At 39.3% G+C, this 24640-nt stretch overlaps 1 protein-coding gene and 1 long non-coding RNA gene across 3 annotated transcripts in view; one reads left to right on the top strand and one right to left on the bottom strand.

The window, feature by feature from the left end:
- LOC134649539 (uncharacterized) overlaps positions 1-24640 on the bottom strand; it is a 405305-nt gene that overhangs the window by 12604 nt on the left and 368061 nt on the right. The window lies entirely within an intron of this gene.
- LOC134649104 (uncharacterized) lies at positions 3579-8464 on the top strand. The gene is made up of 2 exons (XM_063503822.1): positions 3579-7294; positions 7835-8464. The coding sequence occupies exons 1-2, from the start codon at positions 3877-3879 to the stop codon at positions 8275-8277; spliced, it is 3861 nt and encodes a 1286-aa protein (XP_063359892.1). The 5' UTR covers positions 3579-3876; the 3' UTR covers positions 8278-8464.

Raw genomic sequence — 24640 nt, 5'->3', positions numbered from 1 at the left:
GACAATCTTATCCAGAGTTCTTGGCCAGTACCAATAGGCGAAACGTTATAAGTAATGTAAGTATAATCCCATCAAAAACTTTGCATGTAATTAATTAAAAATTAAAAAACACGACTGCAGTTTAAAAGCGAACTGAAAAGCTAGAAATAATTTTTAGTTATGTTAGGTACTCAACTTAATGAATGTAAAATAGAATATAAGTGTTCAGTCAGGGTCATAAACAGCAATCGGAAAAGTTTAGGCTCATTTAGGATCGTGACTGTACCTGCATATTTTATTTCGATTGCAGTCGGGGACCTGTGAATGGGAAAATTTCAATATATCAAGGTCCCCGACTGCAATCGAAATAAAATATGCAGGTACAGTCACGATCCTAAATGAGCCTAAACTTTCCCGATTGCTGTTTATGACCCTGACTGAACACTTATATTCTATTTTACATTCATTAAGTTGAGTACCTAACATAACTAAAAATTATTTCTAGCTTTTCAGTTCGCTTTTAAACTGCAGTCGTGTTTTTTAATTTTTAATTAATTTATTTTATTTTATACATTTTAGTGACCATACAAACCAACCACATTTTTTATGATTTAAGACAATTTAGTTGCTTCAAGGAAATTTCATCACGTTGATCTTTGATATGTTAGCATAAAACGTGCTTAAAAACCTAACTAGGTCTGACCCAAAAACCAGACGTATTGAAAAGTGCTATATGGCTTAATATCTCTGCAACTACATAATTATTTCCTATTAGTTGGCTTTCGGGCTTCGCAATTAAGATACTTGGGGAAGCTGCAGAAAGCGTGCACCTTTCTTATGCTCCGGGCCTTCGGCCCTACGCGAAGCTCGGCCTTCGGCCTTCGCAATTAAGATACTTGGGGAAGCTGCAGAAAGCGTGCACCTTTCTGCGCGAAGTTCGGCCTTCGGCCTTCGCAATTAAGATACTTGGGGAAGCTGCAGAAAGCGTGCATCTTTCTTACACTCCAGGCCTTCGGCCCTACGCGAAGCTCGGCCTTCGGCCTTCGCAATTAAGATACTTGGGGAAGCTGCAGAAAGCGTGCATCTTTCTTACGCTCCAGGCCTTCGGCCCTACGCGAAGCTCGGCCTTCGGCCTTCGCAATTAGGATACTTGGGGAAGTTACAGGAAGCACGCACCTGCCTTACGCTTCGGACCGTCGGCCCTATGCGGAGTTCGGCCTTCGGCCTTCGTAATTAAAATACTCGGGGAAGTTGCAGGAAGAGCCCGTCTTAAGTTTTACTTACGTACGTACTACGTACGGACACAGCTATACTACAGAATGAGAGATGAATATCATTATCTCATTCTAACAAATAGCTTTGTCCCTACTTACAAGTGTATCTCGGGCTTTATATAAAAATTACGTATAAAAATATACGGTTATAATGACACTTTCACACTTTGTTCCGTCAAAGTCGGTGCAGAGTTGTATCTGAAGACGGACTCTACAATCTCAGACTCTCTACAAAGAACTTATTTACACTTTTCTATACCCTTAGCGTAATTTAGAACATATTGGCTTGGTTTCAAAACAAGTAAAATATGATTAATATAATACCTATGTATAATATTTTTTTTATGATCAACGGTCAAACCACTTCCTTTTAATATCCCAACAATAGGAATATTTGGTTTTATGAGATTAGCTTTTCTTAATATATTTTGTAAATTCTTACTTTCTTAAAATTGGACTTAAACCCTCATATTGTATATATATTATTGATCGTCTTTCAAAGCGCTTCATTTTGATGCCCTACTCGATGGGTTTGCAAGATATTTTTTTCTTAAGGTTGCGTAATATGGCGTATTAAGTCCGCCATATTGATTTTGTAATGACGTCACATAGCCTATGTCACCCGGGATGACGTAAGGATTCTAATGATATATCATACATCTAAATCGGTTAAGGCATTCTGAAGTTATCGTGGAATAAAGAAACTCACATACATATATACATACAAACATGAACGCTGAAAACGATACACTCTTTTTGTTTGGGCAGTCGTGTAAAAAGGTGCAAGTCTCGCAACGCTTTTACTACAAAAAAGTTTTGAGATGTAATGTGACATATAGATAATTATTGATAGAACATACCTAAAAGAAAATTTCCTAACAACACGTCATCATACCGCGTTTTAACCGCAGGAGTGACTTCCTTAATGGGCCCCTGAACATCGTTATTAAACTGAACCATAACTTGATAACTTCAATCATAATGTTCTATTCTCACGTATGAAAACCGATAAAAACTTCGCAGACGCTCCAGGGTAGTCATTATACCGAATAATTTACGTTTAGCACGACAGCTCGCTCGAACGGGTTGTAGCAAATCAATGATTATATACATACTAGCATTTAGCAACATATATAATTGTTCGCGAGCATGACGCCATCTAGCGGGCATCCCAAGAAGAGGCGGAGTTCCAAGCACGGCCGCGCGGGGGCGCGGCGACAGCCTCTAACACTTTACCATCTTACACGGCAAGGCACACAAGCCGCTCTCGCGATTTTTTTGCCAATTTTATATAAAGTCGCCATACTTTCTAACGTTGTAAATTTTCATTTAATTTAATATAAAAATAAAAACAATTCTGTAAAATCAAAATAAGAAGAAGTCATTGAAGAGCCCCGTCTGCTGTTCCTGAGACCACCTAAAATCGCTAACCTCCCAAACATTGGACCTCCGAGCCGGAAGCTATCAACCAGCGCCAGGATCAGCAAGAAACGGTCAGGTCATCCATTCTTCACCTTCTTCCCTTCAATCGGCATTGTGCTTATACCGTGTCTATTTTGTAACCTTCCAGTGTCGAGCACGTGTCGCATGGTGCGCACGGCCGCCATTACGTGCCAACAACGAGTTTCGGGAATAAACTGTAAGTGCTTTACATTCTCTCACACACACCATGGCTACTCCTAAAACATCAGTGACTCCGATTTCTTTAACTGTTGATTTAAACGATCCGCGTGTCTTGACGCAAAGACGAGGCACACTCAAGGGTAAACTCACGTTGTTCGCTAAATATGTCGCTACGCTTAATAAGGCTAATTTAACGAATATACAAAAAGTCGAGTTACAATTACGTATAAATAATGCCGCGGGTTATTATCAAGATTTCGATGTCGTTCAAACTAGGATCGAGGAGTTAGCAGTGTCGAGTGACCTCCTTAAACATTTAGAATACCGCGAAGAGTTCGAGGGGCAATATTATCAGACAGTGGCCGCAGCGTCCGAATTAGCTGACGTTGGCAACAGTCCCGCTGTTGCTAACGGCAGCGCCGCTGCCCCTGCCAGCGCGGATTCCGTAGGCTATAAGGTTAAATTACCTACAATATCACTCCCCACCTTCGACGGTTCGTACGAGCATTGGTTAGGGTTTAGGGACACGTATACTTCTCTGATACACGATTCTAAGGACCTGGGTGCCATACAAAAGTTTCATTACCTACGCGCAGCCTTAACCGGCACCGCTTTGCAAGTAATTAAGTTCTTGGAATTTTCAGCAGAGAACTATACGACCGCGTGGGAGCTTCTCGAAAACCGTTTCAACAATCATAGGTTACTAACACACAACTACGTAAAGTCACTTTTCAACACGCAATCATTAAACAAAGAATCGGCTACACAGATTAGAAAGCTGATTGACTCTGTGTTACGTTCCCTTCGTGCCCTGAAGACCCTAGGAGAACCTACGGACTCCTGGGACACGTTAGTCATCTATTTAATAGTCACAAAATTAGACGCGGCTACGGAGCGCGAGTGGGAAGAACACAAGGGCTCAGTCAACTCTAATCGGCAGGATTCTACCTCTCGTATTAAGCTAACTGATTTGATTACTTTTTTACAAAACCGTGCAGATATGTTGGAATCTATTGCGGCAAATCATTCCAAAAATACGCACTCAAATTCGCATGACAACAAAAAGTCATCAAATCAGTCGCAATCACACAATGTACACGCAACGCATAGTTATGCTTCTAGCTCCACGGTTTCACAGTCACACACAAACAAATCCAGTTCCAAACGCACTTCGCCTCGCAATTGTCAAATGTGCAACGCTAATCATCCGCTTTATTCGTGTAATAGTTTCCTAGATTTAACTGTACCCGACAGAGTTAAATTGATTGAGGATAAGAAACTATGTCACAATTGTCTTCGCGTTGGTCACACAGTTAACAATTGCTTTTTGGGCCCGTGTAGGATCTGCCAGAAGAAACATAATAGCTTGATTCATAGCCTGAGTAGTGACAGTGACGGTGCATCAGCTTCGGCTGGCAGTGTAAACAACAAGCCACCGGCGAGCGCCGTCCCCGCCACCTCGACTCATCACACTGTTACACTTAATTCGCACACACTCTCACGGCCGTTAACACCGGTTTTATTATCTACTGTAATAGCAGATGTTGCCGATAGCAACAATAAATTGCATAGGGCTAGAGTTTTTCTCGATAATGGCTCAGAACACAGTTATGTCACGCAATCTTTCATAGATAAATTAAATACGCCTTTGGTACAGTCCACTTACAATATTTCAGGGTTAAGCAAACAAGTCACGCAAACCACACACTCGTGTCAGCTTAACATACAGTCTATTAAAGGTGACTACCATGCACGCATCAATTGCATGGTACTCCCTGTCTTAACGGAACCGCTGCCGTCAGCAGCATTAAGCGCGCATTCCATTCGCATTCCAGATAATATTCAACTCTCGGACCCTAACTATTTCAAATCGTCAGATATTGATATATTGTTAGGCGGTGATTATTTCTGGGGCTTGTTAAATAAGGATCGATTTCCTCTCGCAGAAGGGCCTTATTTACAAGATACTAAATTTGGTTGGATCGTCGTGGGTCCGATCAATAATAAACGCATTAAAACAAATAAGACTACTTGTCATTTCACGCAAACTTTAGACACACAATTAAGACAGTTTTGGGAGCTCGAGGAGGTGCCTAAGATAGGAGACGGACTGACTGACGACGAACGCGCCTGTGAACAGCTGTTCGCTTCGACTACGCAACGCGATAAAGATGGTCGTTTTTTAGTACGTTTACCCCTAAAGGAATCAGCTGATGCGCTCGGCGATACCTACGATGTAGCTAGGAGTAGGTTCTTATCATTAGAACGCAAACTCGAGCGGCTCCCGGACTACAAAAAGATGTACTGCGATTTTATGCGTGAGTACATTGAGCTAGGGCACATGTCACTTATACACACATACACAAAGCCTTACTGCTTTCTTGTACACCACGCTGTATTAAAGGACAGTCTCACTACACGCTTAAGGGTCGTTTTCAATGGATCAATGCCCACTAGTTCAGGGAAATCCCTGAACGATTTGCAGTTAGTCGGGCCGACCATACAAAACGATATTTTTTCCATATTGTTACGTTTTCGTGAGCACAGATACGTCGCCTGCGCAGACGTGGCAAAAATGTACAGGCAAGTCCTTATTCAATCCGACCAACGGAACCTTCAACTAATTTTGTGGCGAGAGAACCCTTCGCAGCCGCTAAATGTTTACCAACTTAATACGGTAACTTTCGGTACCTCTTCTGGGGCCTTTTTGGCCATCCGCTGTCTCAATCAGCTGGCAAAGGAATGTGCTGACGAAGAGGTCTCTCGCACCATATTAGAAGACTGTTACGTGGATGACCTAATTACAGGAAATAATGATAAACACGCTTTAATTGACATCTGTGAAAAGGTCACCGACGTACTGCAGTCAGGTTGTTTCCCACTCCGAAAATGGGTATTTAACTTTGACGTTTCGCAATTTTCCTCGTCAAAAATCACATCACGCGAATTGTGTTTAGGCGATAACTGTCAAAGTAAAACACTCGGCTTAGGATGGACTAACAACACTGACGAATTTCATTACACGGCAAAAATACAACAGGATAATAACGAACCGATAACAAAGCGCAAAATATTATCCGTAATTTCACAAATGTATGACCCTCTCGGGCTACTTTCGCCGGCCATAATTATTGCCAAAATATTACTGCAAAAACTATGGCTTTGCCGCTTAGATTGGGACTCGGAAGTACCTGAGGATGTCGCATCTGCCTGGCGTAGATACTTACTCACACATACACAACACATACATAGCCTCCGCATTCCTCGTTATGTAATGAATGCGTCTGCGCATTGCACACAGTTGCACTTTTTTTGTGATGCTAGTCAAGCGGCCTATGGGGCCTGTGCATATGTGCGTACGCTTTCGGGAGATAATAACGAGGTCATTACAGTGCATCTGTTGTGTTCGAAGAGTAAGGTCGCTCCTTTGAAATCCGTCAGTATCGCGAAACTTGAGTTGCTAGGCGCGCTGTTAGCTGCTAGGTTGTACTCAAAAGTAATCAAATCGCTTAAAGTGAAGTTCGATTCTGTGTATTTTTGGTGTGATAGCACAATAGTTCTTGGGTGGGTCCGAATGTCACCCCACACCCTTAAAACCTTTGTTCAAAACAGAGTGTCGGAGATAAACGAGTTAACCGGGAGCGCGCAGTGGTTGCATGTAAGTAGCAAGAATAACGCAGCTGATTTAGTTAGCCGCGGCCTTGAACTTGACGCGCTTATCAATAATTCGTTCTGGTTCAATGGACCGCCCTTCTTGCATGAACCAGAATCTGACTGGTTACCTAGTACTTTATCGCGCACTTCCGAAATAATACCGGCCGATTTACCTGAAATAAAAACAAACACAATTAGTATGACAAGCCAAATTAACACCGATGTATTCGAATTCGACAGGTTTTCGTCTTTTAACCGCTTACGGCGCGCGGGTGCTTATGTTTTACGATTCATAAACAACACACGCATTAAAAACAAGACAAATCGTAAAACTGGCCCGCTGACTGTTGACGAATTGAATGCATCGATGCAACATCTGGCGCGTCTTTCGCAAATGAAATCTTTTCCTGTTGAGTATGACAAGATGATAAATAACTTACCTGTTAAACACACGCGCGGGATTAATAAATTAAATGTCTTCCTAGACACAGATAAAATGATAAGGGTCGGTGGTCGTATTAGTAATGCGACTAGTTTTTCATACGACAAAAAACATCCGATTTTGCTTTGTTCGAAACATCGTTTCACACAGCTTTTGTTTCAGAGTGAACACATACGATTACTGCATGCGCCTCCTAGTCTCCTGCTTGCTACTATCAAAGACTGCTGGTGGCCTCTCGGAGGCACTAATTTAGCCAAGCGAGTGGTACGCACCTGTGTAACCTGCATCCGCATGAAGGCGAAAACCTTTGCACCTATTATGGGTAACTTACCTTCACTACGTTTGGAACCCGGGTTCGCCTTTATGAGCTGCGGGGTAGACTACGCGGGGCCAGTATATGTACTTAACCGTAGGGGTAGGGGAGCTAAGCCTCAAAAGGCATACATCTGTCTGATAGTTTGCTTCACGACGCGCGCAGTTTATCTTGATTTGGTCACAAGTCTTAGTACCGAAGGATACCTACTCGCACTTAAACGCTTTATTTCGCGCCGTGGTAAGCCTAACGTGATATATTCCGACAACGGCCGTTGCTTTGTAGGGGCGATGAAAGAACTTTCGTCGTTCCTACAAGATAACGCGAGTAATATCATTGAGTGTGCCGCTAATGATAACATTAATTTGCATTTTAACCCCCCTTACGCTCCACATATGTCAGGTTTGTGTGAGAGAGCTGTACAGTCTTGCAAATATCACTTGAAGCGCGTTGTTGGCAACGCGAATTTAACTTTTGAGGAATTTAGCACGGTTTTGGCACAGTCCGAAGCCCTCCTAAATTCCAGACCCATGCATCCTCTTTCCACAGACCCAAACGACCTTTCCGCATTAACTCCAGCTCATTTCCTTATTGGCCGACCGCTGACAGCGCCGCCCTGCAAGGACTTGACGGCAGAGACGGGCCGGCTCCCACGCTACGAGATGCTGGAGAAAATGCGACAACACTTTTGGCAGCGGTGGTCGAAACAATATATTTCTGAGCTGCAGACCAGAACGAAGTGGCAGACGCACGGCCAGGATATCGTTCACAACTCCTTAGTTCTGGTCAAAGAAGATAATCTACCACCCCTCAGATGGCGTTTGGGACGGGTGGTAACTCTGTTCACAGGCCACGACGGAGTTTCCCGCGTCGCTGACGTAAAAACAGCGAGCGGGGTCATACGCAGGGCTTTCACCAAGCTTTGCCCTCTCTTGATGCCGGCAGAGAGTGAAGCTGCGCCAGCCCCATCCACATCACCACAACCACATTGAAAGCGGGTGCTTTCAAGGCCGGGGGCATGTTCGCGAGCATGACGCCATCTAGCGGGCATCCCAAGAAGAGGCGGAGTTCCAAGCACGGCCGCGCGGGGGCGCGGCGACAGCCTCTAACACTTTACCATCTTACACGGCAAGGCACACAAGCCGCTCTCGCGATTTTTTTGCCAATTTTATATAAAGTCGCCATACTTTCTAACGTTGTAAATTTTCATTTAATTTAATATAAAAATAAAAACAATTCTGTAAAATCAAAATAAGAAGAAGTCATTGAAGAGCCCCGTCTGCTGTTCCTGAGACCACCTAAAATCGCTAACCTCCCAAACAATAATCATTGTTTGAACCGTTCATAAAAATGTTTGTTTTAAATTGAAATCAGGTGTGTATGAAATAGAGTTGAAATTGCATATTTAAACAGTGGTTTCGTGATGGTGTAATAGACAATCGATGATAGTATGTAGCTATGACGTGTAAATTATTAAATTACATGGTACTTTGTTGCTAATCATAACAGGCATAATGAGAAATTGTTAATTATGATGACGAAACTAATGAAAATCACGAGGGTTCTGTTAGTTAACTAAAATTATTACTTATATAGGTATCTATAATTAAATATTGTAGAGTACCTAATGGTAACTGGGCGTTTTCTAAAATAAATATCGAAAACCTGTTTCTTTCAAATCTGGACATTCTTGGGCTCATTCTACTCAGAATCGACAGCATTCTCCATCCTTCCATTAAAAAAAGATGTCCCAAAATGTCCATTCCATTACGTCATGTTTTATTATGAGAAAATTTCACTTGTATGGACGTGACGTAGTGAAATGTACAATTTTCATACAAATTCTTGGGACAAGTTTTTTTATCATCAGGATTGAATATGCTAGTGATTTTGAGTTGAAAGAACCCAAAAACACCAGGATCTGTGAGAATCGGGTTTTCAATATTTATTTTAGAAACCGCCCAACTACACTTTATTAGGTACTACATATGTCAGGAAATACCTGATTGCCAGTCGCGTAACTATAAAACGGACAAGAGAAAAAAATTGCCCCAATGTAATGACACATTGCCGATCTAGGAAGTAGGATGACATTGTACGACATCTATTTATACAGGACGCGCATGTTTGAGAATAAATATCTTAGTTTAGTTAGTTTCCAGTGGAGACAGATCTCCTTAAACCTATATCCATCATTATAATCACAATATCAATATCATTGCATAATAACAGGTTATCTGCTACATTATTATCATTCACAACTGACAAGTTCAAGGCTAAGCTTGATGATGCTCATGATTCATGTTATCGTGAAACAACATACTTGTTAGTATATTTTTTGCTCCTAATTGGTCAGAGGAAAACTACATTAACTAAATATATACATTAGTTATAGTTTAAAAAAGTTATTGCATTATTTATTGTTAGGCTAGAATCCCTTGCATGTCAAATATATCTTCAGTTTATTTTACTGGTTTTGTTCATTTTCGGATGTCGAATAACGGTAGAACAGCGTTGTGGAGATCTTGGTCCCGCAGCGGACGTACCGTTTGATATGATTATAAAATGTTGAAGAACAATAATTGCATGAGTAAAAGTACATTAAATATACAAAAGGTCAACCGAAAGACACGTGTAAAATAAAAAATAAGATTCAAAAAACTTTATGTCTATAATCCTACTTAACGCAGTAAATAACAAAAATTACCAATGCCTTACGAAGCCGCCATTGTCATAATGACCTCGTATATTAAACGTCATATTACTATGCAAAGGATGCTTTGGATGTGCATTTGACATCTGTGGCTGGTATTTGGATTTGCAGTAATAGCAGTTGCGGAAATGTTCTTATTGCGACCATTATAGCGTCTTATTGTTGCTTCTGCCACCGTCGGGTAATGGCCGCAATAGAACTTACTACAAGATACGAGTATTATTTCGTTAATTGCGCTTTTATTGGAGAAATTAAACCAGCAATATAGGTAAGTAACTACTTGTTGGTTTTCTTAGATGTTCGCTGGCATGGGTTTTTTTTTACGACAGTATTATTCTTTTCTTTTTTTGTTCGGGTAAAAAAATGTAAAAAATCGAAACTGAAAACTCTGACAGCAAAAATGGTTTTATAGATGATTTAATATTATAATTTATTAAGCCTTAAATATAAGTTAGACAAAGGTACTAAAATTGAAAATGAGTGCATCATTTCGCCGTTAGACACGCCGCGTTTGACGAATTAAGAAAAAAGTAAGTAAATTAGAATTCTAGATTAGGAAAAAAACAACATAGGTACGTTAAAAAAACTCTTATACCAATGTTTCGAGGCCTTTTCAGTAGGTACAAGTTGTCACTAGACGTAGGCACGAGAATAACGGCATAGGCCGTGCATCGAAAAATAACAGGATCTTAGAAAGGTGGCAGTGGCTAGCCCCGGAAACAAACAGTAGTGATTTTCGGATATATGTTTCTTGACTATATGATAAGACATTTCGTAGTAGTCGAAACACGAATGCTTAGAATTTTCTCGATAGAAAATAAATCCAAACTTACGTGTTCATTTTTCGGTTTTAGCTTCGTGCAACTAGAAAACACATCCATATCCAGCACAATCCACCTTACAGCAAAGGTTTTCATCTCGTCTTAACTTTCAAAGAACTAAATATTAACTTATTATCCTTTACCGATGGATTTATTATCGATTTTTGATTTTATGAATTCAACAGCAAACGCCCATTTTACGCAGTTCGGTTTCTCTTTCTGTCATGCGTCAAAGTCATAAATGCATCCTTTATGCCAGTAATGTTAGATGGCCGTCGTGCCTCAAAGAGGTAAGACCTATGTCACTTCGCGCAGCGCTCCGAATTACGTAAAATTTTAATATCCAATAAACGTTGAGTCGTAACTCCATTGAGTAGTAACGGAATCGGAGGTAAACCTATGATGGTGCCTTCTTACAGGCCTATACGTTACGCATGTGTGCGTGTTTGCTTAGCTACGTCATGCTACGTCGAAATCTATACTCTTTGTCAGTTACAACGGGTTAGGAAATTTCGACAGATATTGAAATGTATCGGTAGCTGTTTGGTATTTAGCCATCAGAATCTAACCGTAACTTTTTGCTTTATTTTTGTTTGAAAATAAAATATCTATAAGAATATATTTTTTTCTTTTTTTCTATTGTAATGATAAAAATAAATGTAGTATGTTTCATGCTCAAATAATTTAAAATAATTGAATAAATATTAAAAACTAATTGATATTATTCGTTTTAATTATTATATTATTAAGTTTGTTTGAATAAAATATTTTATTTCAATAATACGAAAAGTTATTATATTTAAGTACCACTAAAAAAAGGTCCCTACTTACAAAAACTCACTTGCACGGGCCGGGGTTCGAACCCGTGACCTCCGGTTTGAAAGTCGCACGCCACTACAATTTCACATAAGTAATTTACAATGACATGATACCGTGGAAAAAGTGAATATTACAATGTACTGTGTTACTATCATTATATAGTTTATTTTGGCTTGACAAGGAGGAATGAGAAAAACGTGCAGAGCGAGAGGATTAAATCTCTCTGTCCCTTTCTTAAAGTAGCCAATCCTAATTATGACATCTGTTTTGATATTAATTCTTTGAACATAATTTGTCGATGTTCTTTTTTATATCATCGAGAAAGATTTTTATTAAAAAAATGTGTTGAATTTATATGTTTTATTTTTGTTTTTTTGGCATAAATTTCATTACTTTTGACAAATTTTAATTGTGATGACAAACGATTTGATGTGATGTGTGAAACGAACCAGGTGATCAACGATTTATCTAATAAAACTTCATTAAGTCGAAAAAAATAGTTGTCTACTACCGGGTGGAAAAAAATTATGGGCCCTGGAGGGAAAGTGCCTTAAAACCTTAAGTTTGCTCATTTTACTTAAATGAAACATTATTGTTTTTTAAAGAAACAACTGCATTCAAAGATTTTTGAAGTGAAAACTTCTTTAGCGGCGCTAGGCACTTTTTGAGGTGGGGAAAAAATGATAAACTCGAGACAGCGTAAGGCGATCATGTGACCGTAAGGTTTAGATGGCCAATCATTTAGATGGCATTTAAATCAATAAAGAAAAACTCAATGACATTACATGAAAAAGGTTATAATCTTGTACGGGCTGAAATACGAGGATCTCACAGTATTATAACTTTATATCACTCAAATATAATTCATTAAAGCTACATCTTGATGAAATCGCTAATAAAAGTGAACTCTAGTACTGGTGAATAAAACTCAAAATATCATGACCAAATATATTTAGATGCGAGGTCTGCAAGGTAACTTTACAATTTCTATTCGAATTTTAAACAATTAACGCTATAAATTTGAATTTCGAATTTTAAACAAGCTCACTGACCAGCAATTTCGGAACCAAAAGTTTTCAATAGAAAGGAGGATGGGTCAATTATACATAGTGCTGCAGACATTTTGGACTAGTCATTGAGTTTTCACTTCTGTCGGAACTCCCGGAATGCAACACGTTGTTTTTTTTAAATTCGCTTAGTCGCGCCCGGGAATCGAACCTACTTTTTCCACACTGTATAAAAGAACACAAATGCTTTTCTTCTGGTAACTTAAATGTTCTATCTATCTTGGTGATATGTCAATGCAATCAAATATGTAATCTGAAAAAATAATAATAACCCAATTTATGAATTCCGTTCCTTCAGAAAAATGCGAAATGTACGTACAATTTTTAGGGATATCGTACTTTTCCCAGAGACAAATTTAGTTGGCTAAGAGACATTTTCACTGATTTGGGGTCTGTACTAAAAATCTAACATAATATGATAAGGACTTAATCGTTTTAAGCTCAAGAGTGAGTTTTCCTAAAGCTTTTTCTAAAAATTATGTCTTTATTAACGTTAGGAGTGCACTGCAGCATGTCAAATGTATGCCAAAATGTCAAGGGAGAGAACAATAAATTAAGTTTCAATTCCACTTCCACTCATCAGCAAAGTGATATAAGTATATCAGCAGTTTAAAGTTATTTTAGATTACAAAATTAGCGCATCAAAAAAATCAAAGTGCATAGAAAAAAGTCTCCTGAGTCATAATAAAATTGATGTCTCTTGGGTCACCAGAAAAGTCACCAGGGAGAACGATGACCCAAATCACATTTAAAAGAAAATGTAAATTTTGTGTACTACCTACGAACATTTTTCAAAAAACTATGTTTTTATAACATATTAGACCCAGGATAGATCTAATACCTCTTTTCGTACCCCGGATAAAATGGTCGGCGACTAAAAAAGCAACTGAAACGTTACGTTATTAGGTTCACGATGCCGCGTTGTACCCTTGCCTTCGTTGCGATATGTTTGGTATGTCAGGAGACTTAAAAAATGAGCCATGATTTTGGGACATATTAACAAATATTTTTTCAATTATTTTTATTAATTTTAGCGGACTTTAATAATTTACCAGTTAAATTAGATGTAAATACCTTTTTAGTTAATCGTTAATATTATATATTAGTAGCAGTAAAACACTTTATTGTACAAAAAGACACATAAAACATGAAAAAACACACATCCTTCCTATATGGTAGAATATATTTTTCACACTTAGAAGTAAAAACCAAAACCGATACGCGATTGGGATACGCTCTTTTTGTATGGGATACAAAAAAAAAATCTACTGGGTCACCAAGAAAAATCGACATATTAAAATAATTCAGTTCGTTTTTAAGTTCTAGTCAGATTGACTTTTTGGTTATTTGTGATAAATTACAATAACGCCTAGATTTGAAAAACATGATTTTCTATTTTGTTGCGATCGACCCGGGTAATAAAAATACGGCGGATTTGAACTTTTGTTTGTTGTCGTTGTAAAATTTATTAAAAAATAATGTAGGCACCCCTGACAATTGAATTTCAAAATTATCCAGAAAAAGCGGCCAAGTGCGAGTCGGACTCGCCCATGAAGGGTTCCGTATTTAGGGGATTTATGACGTATTAAAAAAAACTACTTACTAGATCTTGTTCAAACCAATTTTCGGTGGAAGTTTGCATGGTAATGTACATCATATATTTTTTTTTAGTTTTATCATTCTCTTATTTTAAAAGTTACAGGGGGGGGGGGGGACACACATTTTACCACTTTGGAAGTGTCTCTCGCGCAAAATATTCAGTTTAGAAAAAAATGATGTTAGAAACCTCAATATCATTTTTGAAGACCTATCCATAGATACCCCACACGTATGGGTTTGATGAAAAAAAATTTTTTGAGTTTCAGTTCTAAGTATGGGGAACACCCAAAAAAATTTTTTTTTTTCTATTTTTGTGTGAAAATCTTAATGCGGTTCACAGAATACATCTACTTACCAAGTTTCAACAGTATAGTTCTTATAGTTTCGGAAAAAGTGGCTGTGACATACGGACGGACAGACGGACAGACAGACAGACAGACATGACGAATCTATAAGGGTTCCGTTTTTTGCCATTTGGCTAAGGAACCCTAAAAATGAGTGTTTCAAAAAGGCACCCTGTATTCCTTACATACCTAAATAATCTCTTATTCAATAAAACATATAATTACTAAACACTGTGATTTATTTCAAATAAATGAAAATCGATCGGATAAAAGATATTAATACCTACCTATACAACAATGAATACGAGTACAGTCAGCTGCAATAATATGTTACACACCGAAGGCCGTTTTGCGGTAGATCATGTTAGATCTTATTTGTAGAGCCATAAGAGCGTGTCACATATTTTTGCGGCCGTCGAAGAGTAACATATTATTGCAGGTGACTGTACCTATGAAAAATTCGAGGGTTAAAAAGCATTTCAACCAAAGCATTTATAATAATAACGACTATGGACGCCTGCAACCCCAGGGGTATTGTAACCCCATAACAATAAGGTTGAAATTTGCATTTAGTGACCGCAAAGTCAGGTGAGCGTAATCAAGTAAATCTGTTTTCATCATATTTTCATCAAAAATAATCTCTTTTCTGTTCTTGTGCTATTTTCTTATTATCAATACTCTTAACTTATATGCTATATACGCTGCTGCTTCTATGCTGTTAACATCTTCCAAAACAACAATAAATATTCAGGTTTATTAATTAATTATTTTATTGTTTGCTATTATGAACAAGTAACAACGCCATCTGTTTCAATTTTTTCCGAATTTAAGTTTCTGGCCGACCGCAGCGACCGCGTATAATGGTAGTTAACTTCTGTAACGTTAGATGGTGCTAAAAGGTCACACAAACTTCACGTGCGGCGCGAAGCGTTTCCATGTGTGCGTGTTAGCGGGGAGGGAAGAACTAGCGGGCGTGGTTTACGAAGCGCCAGACGCGGCTGCAGTAGGCCCTTAATTTTATTTTATTTTATTTTATACACTATCTAAATTTGCAAATCTTTCGCGTAAACGAATGTCGTAAATGAAAACTGGTAAAGTAAAATTCGAACTGGTTAGTGTACTCAAAAAGTTGTGATTCATAAAAGTTCGCTTTCATTGAAGTTTAGTGGCGATACACCAAGTTTCATATCATCATTAAACTTTGCCAATAAGATGGTCTATACGTTGAATGAATACTCGCTAACTTGGTGCAGACTTTTTTGTTTAAAAGATATGAAGCGGGGTTAAATAAAAGTTGGAAAATGTACTTAATATACTGTAGAGAATCCTAGCAATCTGATGATAATACATAATATTATTTAATATATATTTTGATCGATTAATCGTTTGTCATCTCTGTAGGTAGGTATACGTACATACATATAGCTGATTTAAACGAATATGGTTTTCAGTACTATCTTTTAAATTTAATGTTTTTTCTATTAGCAGATTATAATAAAAACGATTAAACTCTTGACTAGGTTTACTTAATGAATGTTTCAGTTTTCCTCATGTCAGCAGTCAAACTGTAAGTAGGTATGTTAATTAACTAGCAACCGCACCCAAGCGTGTACCTATTCTCTTTCTTATACATTTCGTTGAAATTTTTACCCAAGTCAAATAAATTAAAAATAGCAGTAGCATCAGGTGATTCGTAAAATCGTGTTCACAATCATCTTTAAAAGCTCTAATCCATTCTGAACTACTGAGTCACGAAAACGTATCCATTAAAAACGTCTAGAAAAACTGCTATTCTGCCGTCCAATTTGTCAGCAATGACAAGATGATCGCTTTTATTGCGCCACCTCGGCTTTTGTTACTCGTACGACTCGTAAAATGAAGCTCGATCACTCATGAAACGTTTCACGCAGCTAATGTGACGGGGCTAATCAACCGTGGACCACTAAATTTTAAGGGCCAATCTTTAATCTTTTCGACCATTACATACTTATATCCCTTACATTACCTACTTCGAGAATGGGAGGCGTTAATCCATCCCATGGTATGCTTACCCTAATAGTAATAATTTCATGTGCGAATTCGCGGCGATCGATCCTCAAATCGCTATACCTATACACGCGCGAGCGTCCAGTATGTAATGTGTGATGTACTTAATGCTAACGTAAATGCGTCCAGTTATATTAGCGAATGTGCCGCGAGTGCGTGCACATGTTTGTTTGAGATTGGGCGTCTCATTTATCGCAACTCATACAAAAGCCAAACACGCATCCTCGGCGTACAGCAAATATGCGTGTGCACTCACGGCATACTCGCTAATAAGTATAATATCTATTCGACTACGTAGGTACCTACGTACTAAATTCTAAAAAAGTTTTTCCACTCTTATTTTGAACATGTTAAAAATCGCTCAAATCCCACCTACGTTGTAATGTAATTATCATTAAAGTAGATCACGTAGGACCCCCAATACACGGCGCATCTGTTCTCCGCTTTATACCCCGTTTTACGACGGTTAAGTATGTCGTCCTAAGGTTAGCTCTAAGCTAAAATTCTAGTATGTTCTACCATCTGGCTATTAGCTTCTAGTCACGAGGACGATGGTCATATCATAACATTTAGGAGATTAAAATTATAGTTAGGTAGGTAAGAGTATGAAGTATTTAAGAGTCACACGAAACTGCCGTCTAAAACCTTCTCCCATACACTCGAAGATACGCTCTCATTTACATGTTTAATCTTTTGGACGCCAATGACCGATATATCCGCACCGTAGGCTCAACGCCAAAGACCGATTAATCGGTCACAGACCACAGAGCAACATAGACCTACGTGCATATGCATAGTTCAATTTCAGTTTTGACACTTCGGTGACGTGGCGTCAGCGTGACAGCTTTTGTGTTTGACACGGAGTCGAAAAGGTTAAATTACATGAAACTTGGCTTGAACATTGACGTTACATAAATCTATGTTAAGTAATTGTTATACAAAGAAAAAAAAAGCGAGCAAAATTTTTGTACTCTTCTTGATTGGCGGCGGCTAGGTCTATGTGACTCTTAACGTTTAATATTTTTCTTGAATTATGGTGGTGGTCAGCTAATTGACGTTCGGGGTTCGGGGGTCAGATTTCATTCGTCAGGTCGTCAGTAGTCAGTCTAGTTTTTCATTTCTTTATTTTGGCATATTTAAAGGTTATACAAATATACATACGAGTATATATATATATATATACAAGGTAGGTGAAGGTACACACGAAGGTATTATACTTACATTACTTATAACGTTTCGCCTATTGGTACTGGCCAAGAACTCTGGATAAGATTGTCTCACACTGAGAGCCCTCTACAACAAATGTAACGAATAATCGAAAGGTTTGTTACGGTTATTGACAGCATAAATTTAATTTCAAACATTTTATCCTGTACTTGTACCCGATTCGTCTTAAAGGTATACATTAAACTTGAACACTAGATCATAAATACTACAAACTACAAGTATGTGCGAAACATTTCAGGCTGCGGCGTCTAGGGCCGCATCGTAAAAATTATTTAGTATCGCGCCGTCTGCGTCATTAGCGCGTCGCGCCATCTGCCGACGTTTTAATGCACTTGCACTAAACGGAGGATGCGCTGTTTGTCATTTACATGTAGGTACCTACTGATGTTTATGTAAATGTTATGTTCGAGTTTAAAAAGATTGGTTGTTATGATAAAATAATACATAACAACCAGAAAACAACACCAATGAAAAAAACTATGAATCAATAGGCAGTATTACTATCGTCACTATCGATGAAGTGCTAAAAAGTGATGTTGACTTCAATTTCTCAAAATTCTGATGGTCACTTTTGTTGCAGGTACTTGCTACCGAAACGTTACCACCACCTGTAAGGTGACAGTCCATTTCCAACCGCAGCTGCGCTACTGTTCATTTTACTATAAAAATTGACAGTAACAGCGACGCGTTCAGTGCCAGTAGTGCAGCTGCGGTCAGAAATGGAATGTTACCCTAAGCTGAAACTTTAAAATGTACTTACTTATATTATTAGTTAGAATGTTATTAATATAAACTATATTGTTTTCTTTGATTGATGTTTAGACAAATTAAATGAATTAATATTCAGATATTAGGATTAGGATATTAGGAGGCTTAGATCTTCTGAGCTTGTGTGCAGAATTTAACCTTTGCCTGACCAACACTTACTTCCGTCTACCAGAAAAATACAAGACGTCGTGGATGCACCCCAGATCTAAGCACTGGCATCTCTTAGACTACGTGATTGTTCGTAAAACAGATCTCAGTGACGTTCTAATCACAAGAGCCATGCGCGGAGCACAGGGATGGACTGATCATAGGCTAATAAGATCTAAGCTTCGCATCACACTAAAAGCACCACGCAGAATTCAACACATAACCCAAAAACTGGCCTACCCAAAACTGATTCACTCGAAAGAGATTCAAAAGGCTTTAGATGACGATTTCGGCTCTCACCCTGTGAATGGCTATAACGTCTCAGTTGACGAAGCTTGGAAAACTTACTCCACCAAGTTAAAAGAAAGCGCTGAGCGAGTCATCGTAAAACCACCCAAGAAAAACCAAGACTAGTTCGACTCTTCTGAGGGTGAAATCCAAAAACTCGCCGAAGAACACCGACGCGCTCTTCGTCATCGCAGTGCCAATCGGAAACTAATAGACTTACAATTCAAAACGAGGGTACGTGAACTCAAGGACCGCTGGTGGTACAACAAAGCTGTAGAATTGCAGCATCTTGCGGATTCTAACCAAACAGGCAAGTTTTTTGAGGGCATTCAGGCAGTTTTTGGTCCACAAATTAGAAAAACTGCACCTATCTGCTCACGTAGCGGAGACCGTCGCCTTACTGATCAAGGCGAGGTGCTTGCTCGTTGGGCAGAACACTTTAACGAGGTCCTTAACCCCATATCGCAAAGAGTTGACCTAGAACACATCAATGCTCTCATAAACTTGCCGCTGAAGGAGAACCTTGCAGACCCTCCAACGTTCACAGAGTTTTTGACAGCCATAAGAAAACTTAAGAACGCAAAGACACCGGGCGCGGATGGTTTGCCTTCAGAAGTATACAAGTACAGCGGACCTAATATTTTGAATAGCCTTTTTGCCCTAATACTAGAGATATGGGAGACAGAAACTGTGCCGCAAGATTGGAGGGATGCCTCTTTATGCAAACTTTATAAAGGTAAAGGAGATATAGCTGATTGTAGTTCGTATAGGGGGATATCCCTTCTATCCACTGCTGGTAAGGTACTGGCGCACATAATAAATACCCGACTGAGCACCCTAGCAGAAAAAATCCTACCAGAGAGCCAATGTGGTTTCAGGCCGAACAGAGGTACGGTGGATGCCATATTTGCTGTAAAACAAATGCAAGAGAAATGTGCAGAGCAAAACCGTCCTCTGTTCATGTGTTTTGTAGATCTCGAAAAGGCTTTTGACCGAGTCCCACGCCTGGCTCTCTGGTTAATTCTAGAGAAAATTGGCTGTCCATCAAAGCTGGTAAACCTGATAAAGCAGTTCCACGTCAATATGACAGCCAAGGTCCAGCATAACGGCGAGTTTTCTGACTCATTCTTGGTTACTAGTGGTGTAAAGCAGGGCTGCGTTATGGCTCCCACTTTGTTCACCCTGTATTTCTCGGCGGTGTTGAGGGACGCACTTAGCCGAAGCAACGAACCAATTCACCTGAATGTACGATCGGACATGGGGGTGTTTAATATTTCACGTTTCAGAGCAAAACAAAAAGTCCGTCAGGTTTCCGTTCTGGAGGTCCTCTATGCCGATGATGTGTGCTTGATGGCCAACAGCTTAAATGCACTTCATGGCTCCATGGAATCTTTAAGTGACTCGTGCGATAGATTTGGCTTGGTGATAAGCGTCAGTAAGACTCAAGTGCTGAAACAACCAGCCAGAGGTACCAGCGCTGATAATACTCCAATTGTCTTGGGTAACTCAGTATTGAAAGACGTTACAATCTTCAAATACCTGGGTAGCCAAATCCGAAGCGATAATCGCCTTGCCTCGGAGATTCCATCTCGCATAGCCAAAGCTGCAGCCACATTTGGAAAACTAAACCGACGTGTTTGGAAGTCGCACGATCTAAAACTCCAGACCAAGCTTTCTGTGTACAAGGCCATGGTGCTTCCAATACTTACGTACGCTTCAGAGTCTTGGTGCCTGTACAAGGGAGACATCAGAAAGCTTGACACTTTCCACATGCGTTGTTTACGCAGCATTCTCAGAATTAAGTGGCAAGATCGTGTAACTAACACGGCGGTATTACGCAGAGCCAATATGTCCGGTATGGAGGCCTTTCTAATGAAAAGCCAACTAAGATGGAGTGGCCACGTCTGTCGCATGGATGACTGTCGACTCCCTAAATCCGTTTTCTATTCGGAACTCAAGGATGGGAAACGTCGCCATGGGGGACAGTTTCTGCGATATAAAGACGTTCTGAAGCGCCATCTCAAAGCTTGCGACATCCCATCTGAGCGTTGGGAGGAGCTTGCGGTTAATAGGTCAGAATGGCGCAAAAAGGTAAAAGAAGGTGTAGCTACTTTCGAAGAGGCTCGACTTGAACACCTGGACCAAAAACGCATTCAACGGAAGTCTCGACCTAAGCCCTCTTACGCATACACATATAATGACCAAGGGCAGCTTGTGCACAGTGCGATCGGATATTTAAAACGAAGTTCGGTTTTGCGAGCCATATACGTGCTCATCAGAGAAGAGTGTAAGGGTCGCCGTTGTCGGATACGACATATATATATATATATATATATATATATATCCTAACCCTAGCTTTAAGAATTAGTATTTATGTTACTAACACATTATGGACTTTTGTTCGAAATAAATGATTTCAATTCAATTCAATTCAATTGGCGTTGAAACACGTGACACCGTATACCTACACACTTGTACAGTAGCCATGTCTGGCAGTTGTGCGGTCACTTGTAGCTACGAGTATTTAACACTTTTAGTGATCCCACAAGACGAGGTTTTTGTCTTTATTCGCAATAAGAGTCCATGACACCTCGCTACGCTACGCCGTAGTCCGTAGCACTGATCACTGTAGAAGAAAATTTCAGATGCATCGAGCAGTAAAGTCAGTGCCGGCGCCGGCGTCCCCGCAGCTCTGGAGCCCCGATGGCAAGCGCCCGGACGGGATGTCGTTAATTCCATGGAGAATGGGCCGCGCGCTAGTGTGGGACGCTACCTGCGCCGACACGTTGGCAGCGTCCTACATTCAAGCAACCAGCAGAAATGCCGGGGCAGCGGCGGACGCCCGAGAGCGAGCTAAGGCCTATAAATACAGCTGTCTCGGCGCCAACTACGAGTTCGTAGCTTTTGGCGTCGAGACACTCAGAACGTGGGGTAGGGGAGCGCGTGGGCTCCTTAAAGAGCTTGGTAAGCGGTTAAGGAAGGCAACAGGGGACTCTCGCGCAGGCAGCTTTCTCGCGCAAAGGATTGCCATCGCTATACAGCGCGGGAATGCTGCCTGCATGATGGGCACCTTGCCGAGAGGCCTAGATTTAGAAGGTAGGTTTTAGGGATTTTTATTTTTTTTATTAGGTTTAGTTTTAGTTATTTTATTGTATAAGGTACTTAAGTATTAAGTTTGTATTATTTACGTTAAATAAACATTTTATATTTTTATACAGGTATAGGCTTAAAAGTGAGTTTCAATGTCATAATTGCAATGCAACATAAACTAAAAGTGTTATAAACTCATAAACGACGAATGTGGTAAATAAAACGTCCGAAATTAAAGTTGGAGTGATGCATTAAGGACTCGACGATACATCAGTGGTCTCGTGAAAGCTCCACTCAGTGCCTGTTTCCATTGGATTTAACCTTTAACCTACAAGGAGAACAGGTAGTTCACTTTACTACTTTTGCTGAGCACATACTTAGTTACTCGTACGTTTAAAATTAAGTACTAAGCTAGCCTAGATTAGGTGGCTATGATTTAGTATGGGGATACAGTGCGTGATCTTCGAGTGACACAATGCGACATACTCGTATTAAGTGACGCTGAATCGGGTACAAAGGCCTAGCTTTTGTGAATCTAATTGCTTTCAAAACCGTGATAATGAGAAGTAAGAGATAAGTAACTCGGCAGTTTTAGCAATAATTACATAGTCCCATCAAGTTTTTAAATACTGTGTGACTGTGAATTACAATTCGTTACACGTACAACATACGTACCTATGTAGCTTGTTCTCTAAGTGCCTGAACCATTTCTGGGTCATTCCTAAAAATCTCATTCCTCTGGCCATAGTTCCATAGCTATTTACAAGTTCCCAGGAGATTCCACTTTATTAATCTTATTTTTGGTGACTGTGAAACCCGTGCGAAGTTCCATCTACAACCAAACCTGCTTAGCGGAATCTCCTGGGAATTGGCTAATAGGTACCTATAACCAGAGGAATTAATGAGATTGTTGAGGAATGACCATTCTAAATATCGTATCGTGTGACGTGCCACAACGGTGCCGAGTCGTCTCTTCTTCGTTAATAACACGGTTTACGACAGAGTGACGCTAGCTATTAGTTTTATGTGCTACGTTTAAGGTTTATTAGTGGGTGTACAATTCGCCAGGTTATTCCACACGAGTCTAGACGACGATATTTCTTTGTACTAACGTCTTCGCACATGTGTAGCGAAAAGATTTTCACGGCGTTATTTCAAATTACACAGCCTGAGGACTAAAGTTTGTTGAAAACCAAATAATTTACTTTACCCACTGTCTTTAGCCACTGGCTGAGTGTCTGCACAGGTTATATTGCACCAGGTCTCATATTAGGTAGGTACGTACCTAAATTTTTTGGAGGTAGAAATCGTACATTAGCTATATACGAATTATTTTTGCCTATTTTTGCATATTTGTTGAAATTTGTTAGTTAACATTTTTTTATGTTGTGGTAAGTACACAAACAGTGTTGTGGTAAGTACACAAACAGTACACATTGCATATGTAATAATATTAAACAACCTTCACTACCCCTCATAAACGTCTGAAAATTTTTCTTTGAATTTTATTACATAATACAATCTTACGTTGAAAAGCTTTCATAAAAATCTCAGATTAGCCTGTAAACTCCGCCTTTATTATACAGAGTGGGGCAAAATTGAAAAAAGATCTACCTGCTCATTTTACTAACAATGTTGTAATAAAAGAAGTTTACTCCAACAATAACCAATTTGCGGAAGAAAACACAGCTCTGGGATCGCCCATTGACATTAATAAATGATTAGCCTCCCTGAACAGTTTTCATTGTAATGTCCCACAAAAGAAGCGTACGTAGCTTTGTTAAATTATAATTTGATGCCTCTTATCGTATTTCTTTTAGATTTTTTGTAAGCGGAAAATGTTGCAAGGGATCGGCTTTTGTTTTGTAAGAGTGGATGAAGAAAATTGAGATTCGAGCGTAATGAAAATTAGTTATTTCATGTTGCTTTAATTTTATCTGTAAGTACCGTACGTGCAAAAGTGCAAGGCCACTTTATAAATGAATACAATTCATATTTTTTCAGCTCGCTGTACAACGTATTTAACAAAGTTTTATAATATAAACTTGCTTTACAAACTAACGAAAACTTCTCATAGGTATTTAGTTTTCTGGAATAATATTTGTATTTGTGTATGTGTACAAATAAAAATAAATATCAAATTGAGATCCATGAGAAACCCACCTATGCCGTATCCTTATCACAACGTATGACAAGTTTGAATCCAGTCCTTTTCCTCCGTTTCTTCCATTATTACAAATTAAGTTTTACAGCCAACCCTACTTTTATGTACTTAAGTAACCTTCTAGTGATCAAAATCTGTAGTGCCTAAATTATACTAACTACCTTGTCTTTAACCAAATTCCATTTCAAAACACCTACCTACTTATCAGTGGCGGCGTGTCAAACATATCCATAGGCATGCCGGGGCTAATTTGGCTTACATA

The sequence above is a fragment of the Cydia amplana genome, chromosome 1 (genome assembly GCF_948474715.1).
Source record: "Cydia amplana chromosome 1, ilCydAmpl1.1, whole genome shotgun sequence".
Classification (NCBI taxonomy): Eukaryota; Metazoa; Arthropoda; class Insecta; order Lepidoptera; family Tortricidae; genus Cydia; species Cydia amplana.
This window is presented reverse-complemented; position numbering and strand designations above follow the sequence as displayed.

Coding starts and splice junctions, on each gene's coding strand:
- LOC134649104 (XM_063503822.1), top strand. CDS start 3,877: ATGTTGGAATCTATTGCGGCAAATCATTCCAAAAATACGCACTCAAAT. Junction 7,295..7,834: donor AACCTTTGCACCTATTATGG/GTAACTTACCTT, acceptor CTCTTTCCACAG/ACCCAAACGACCTTTCCGCA.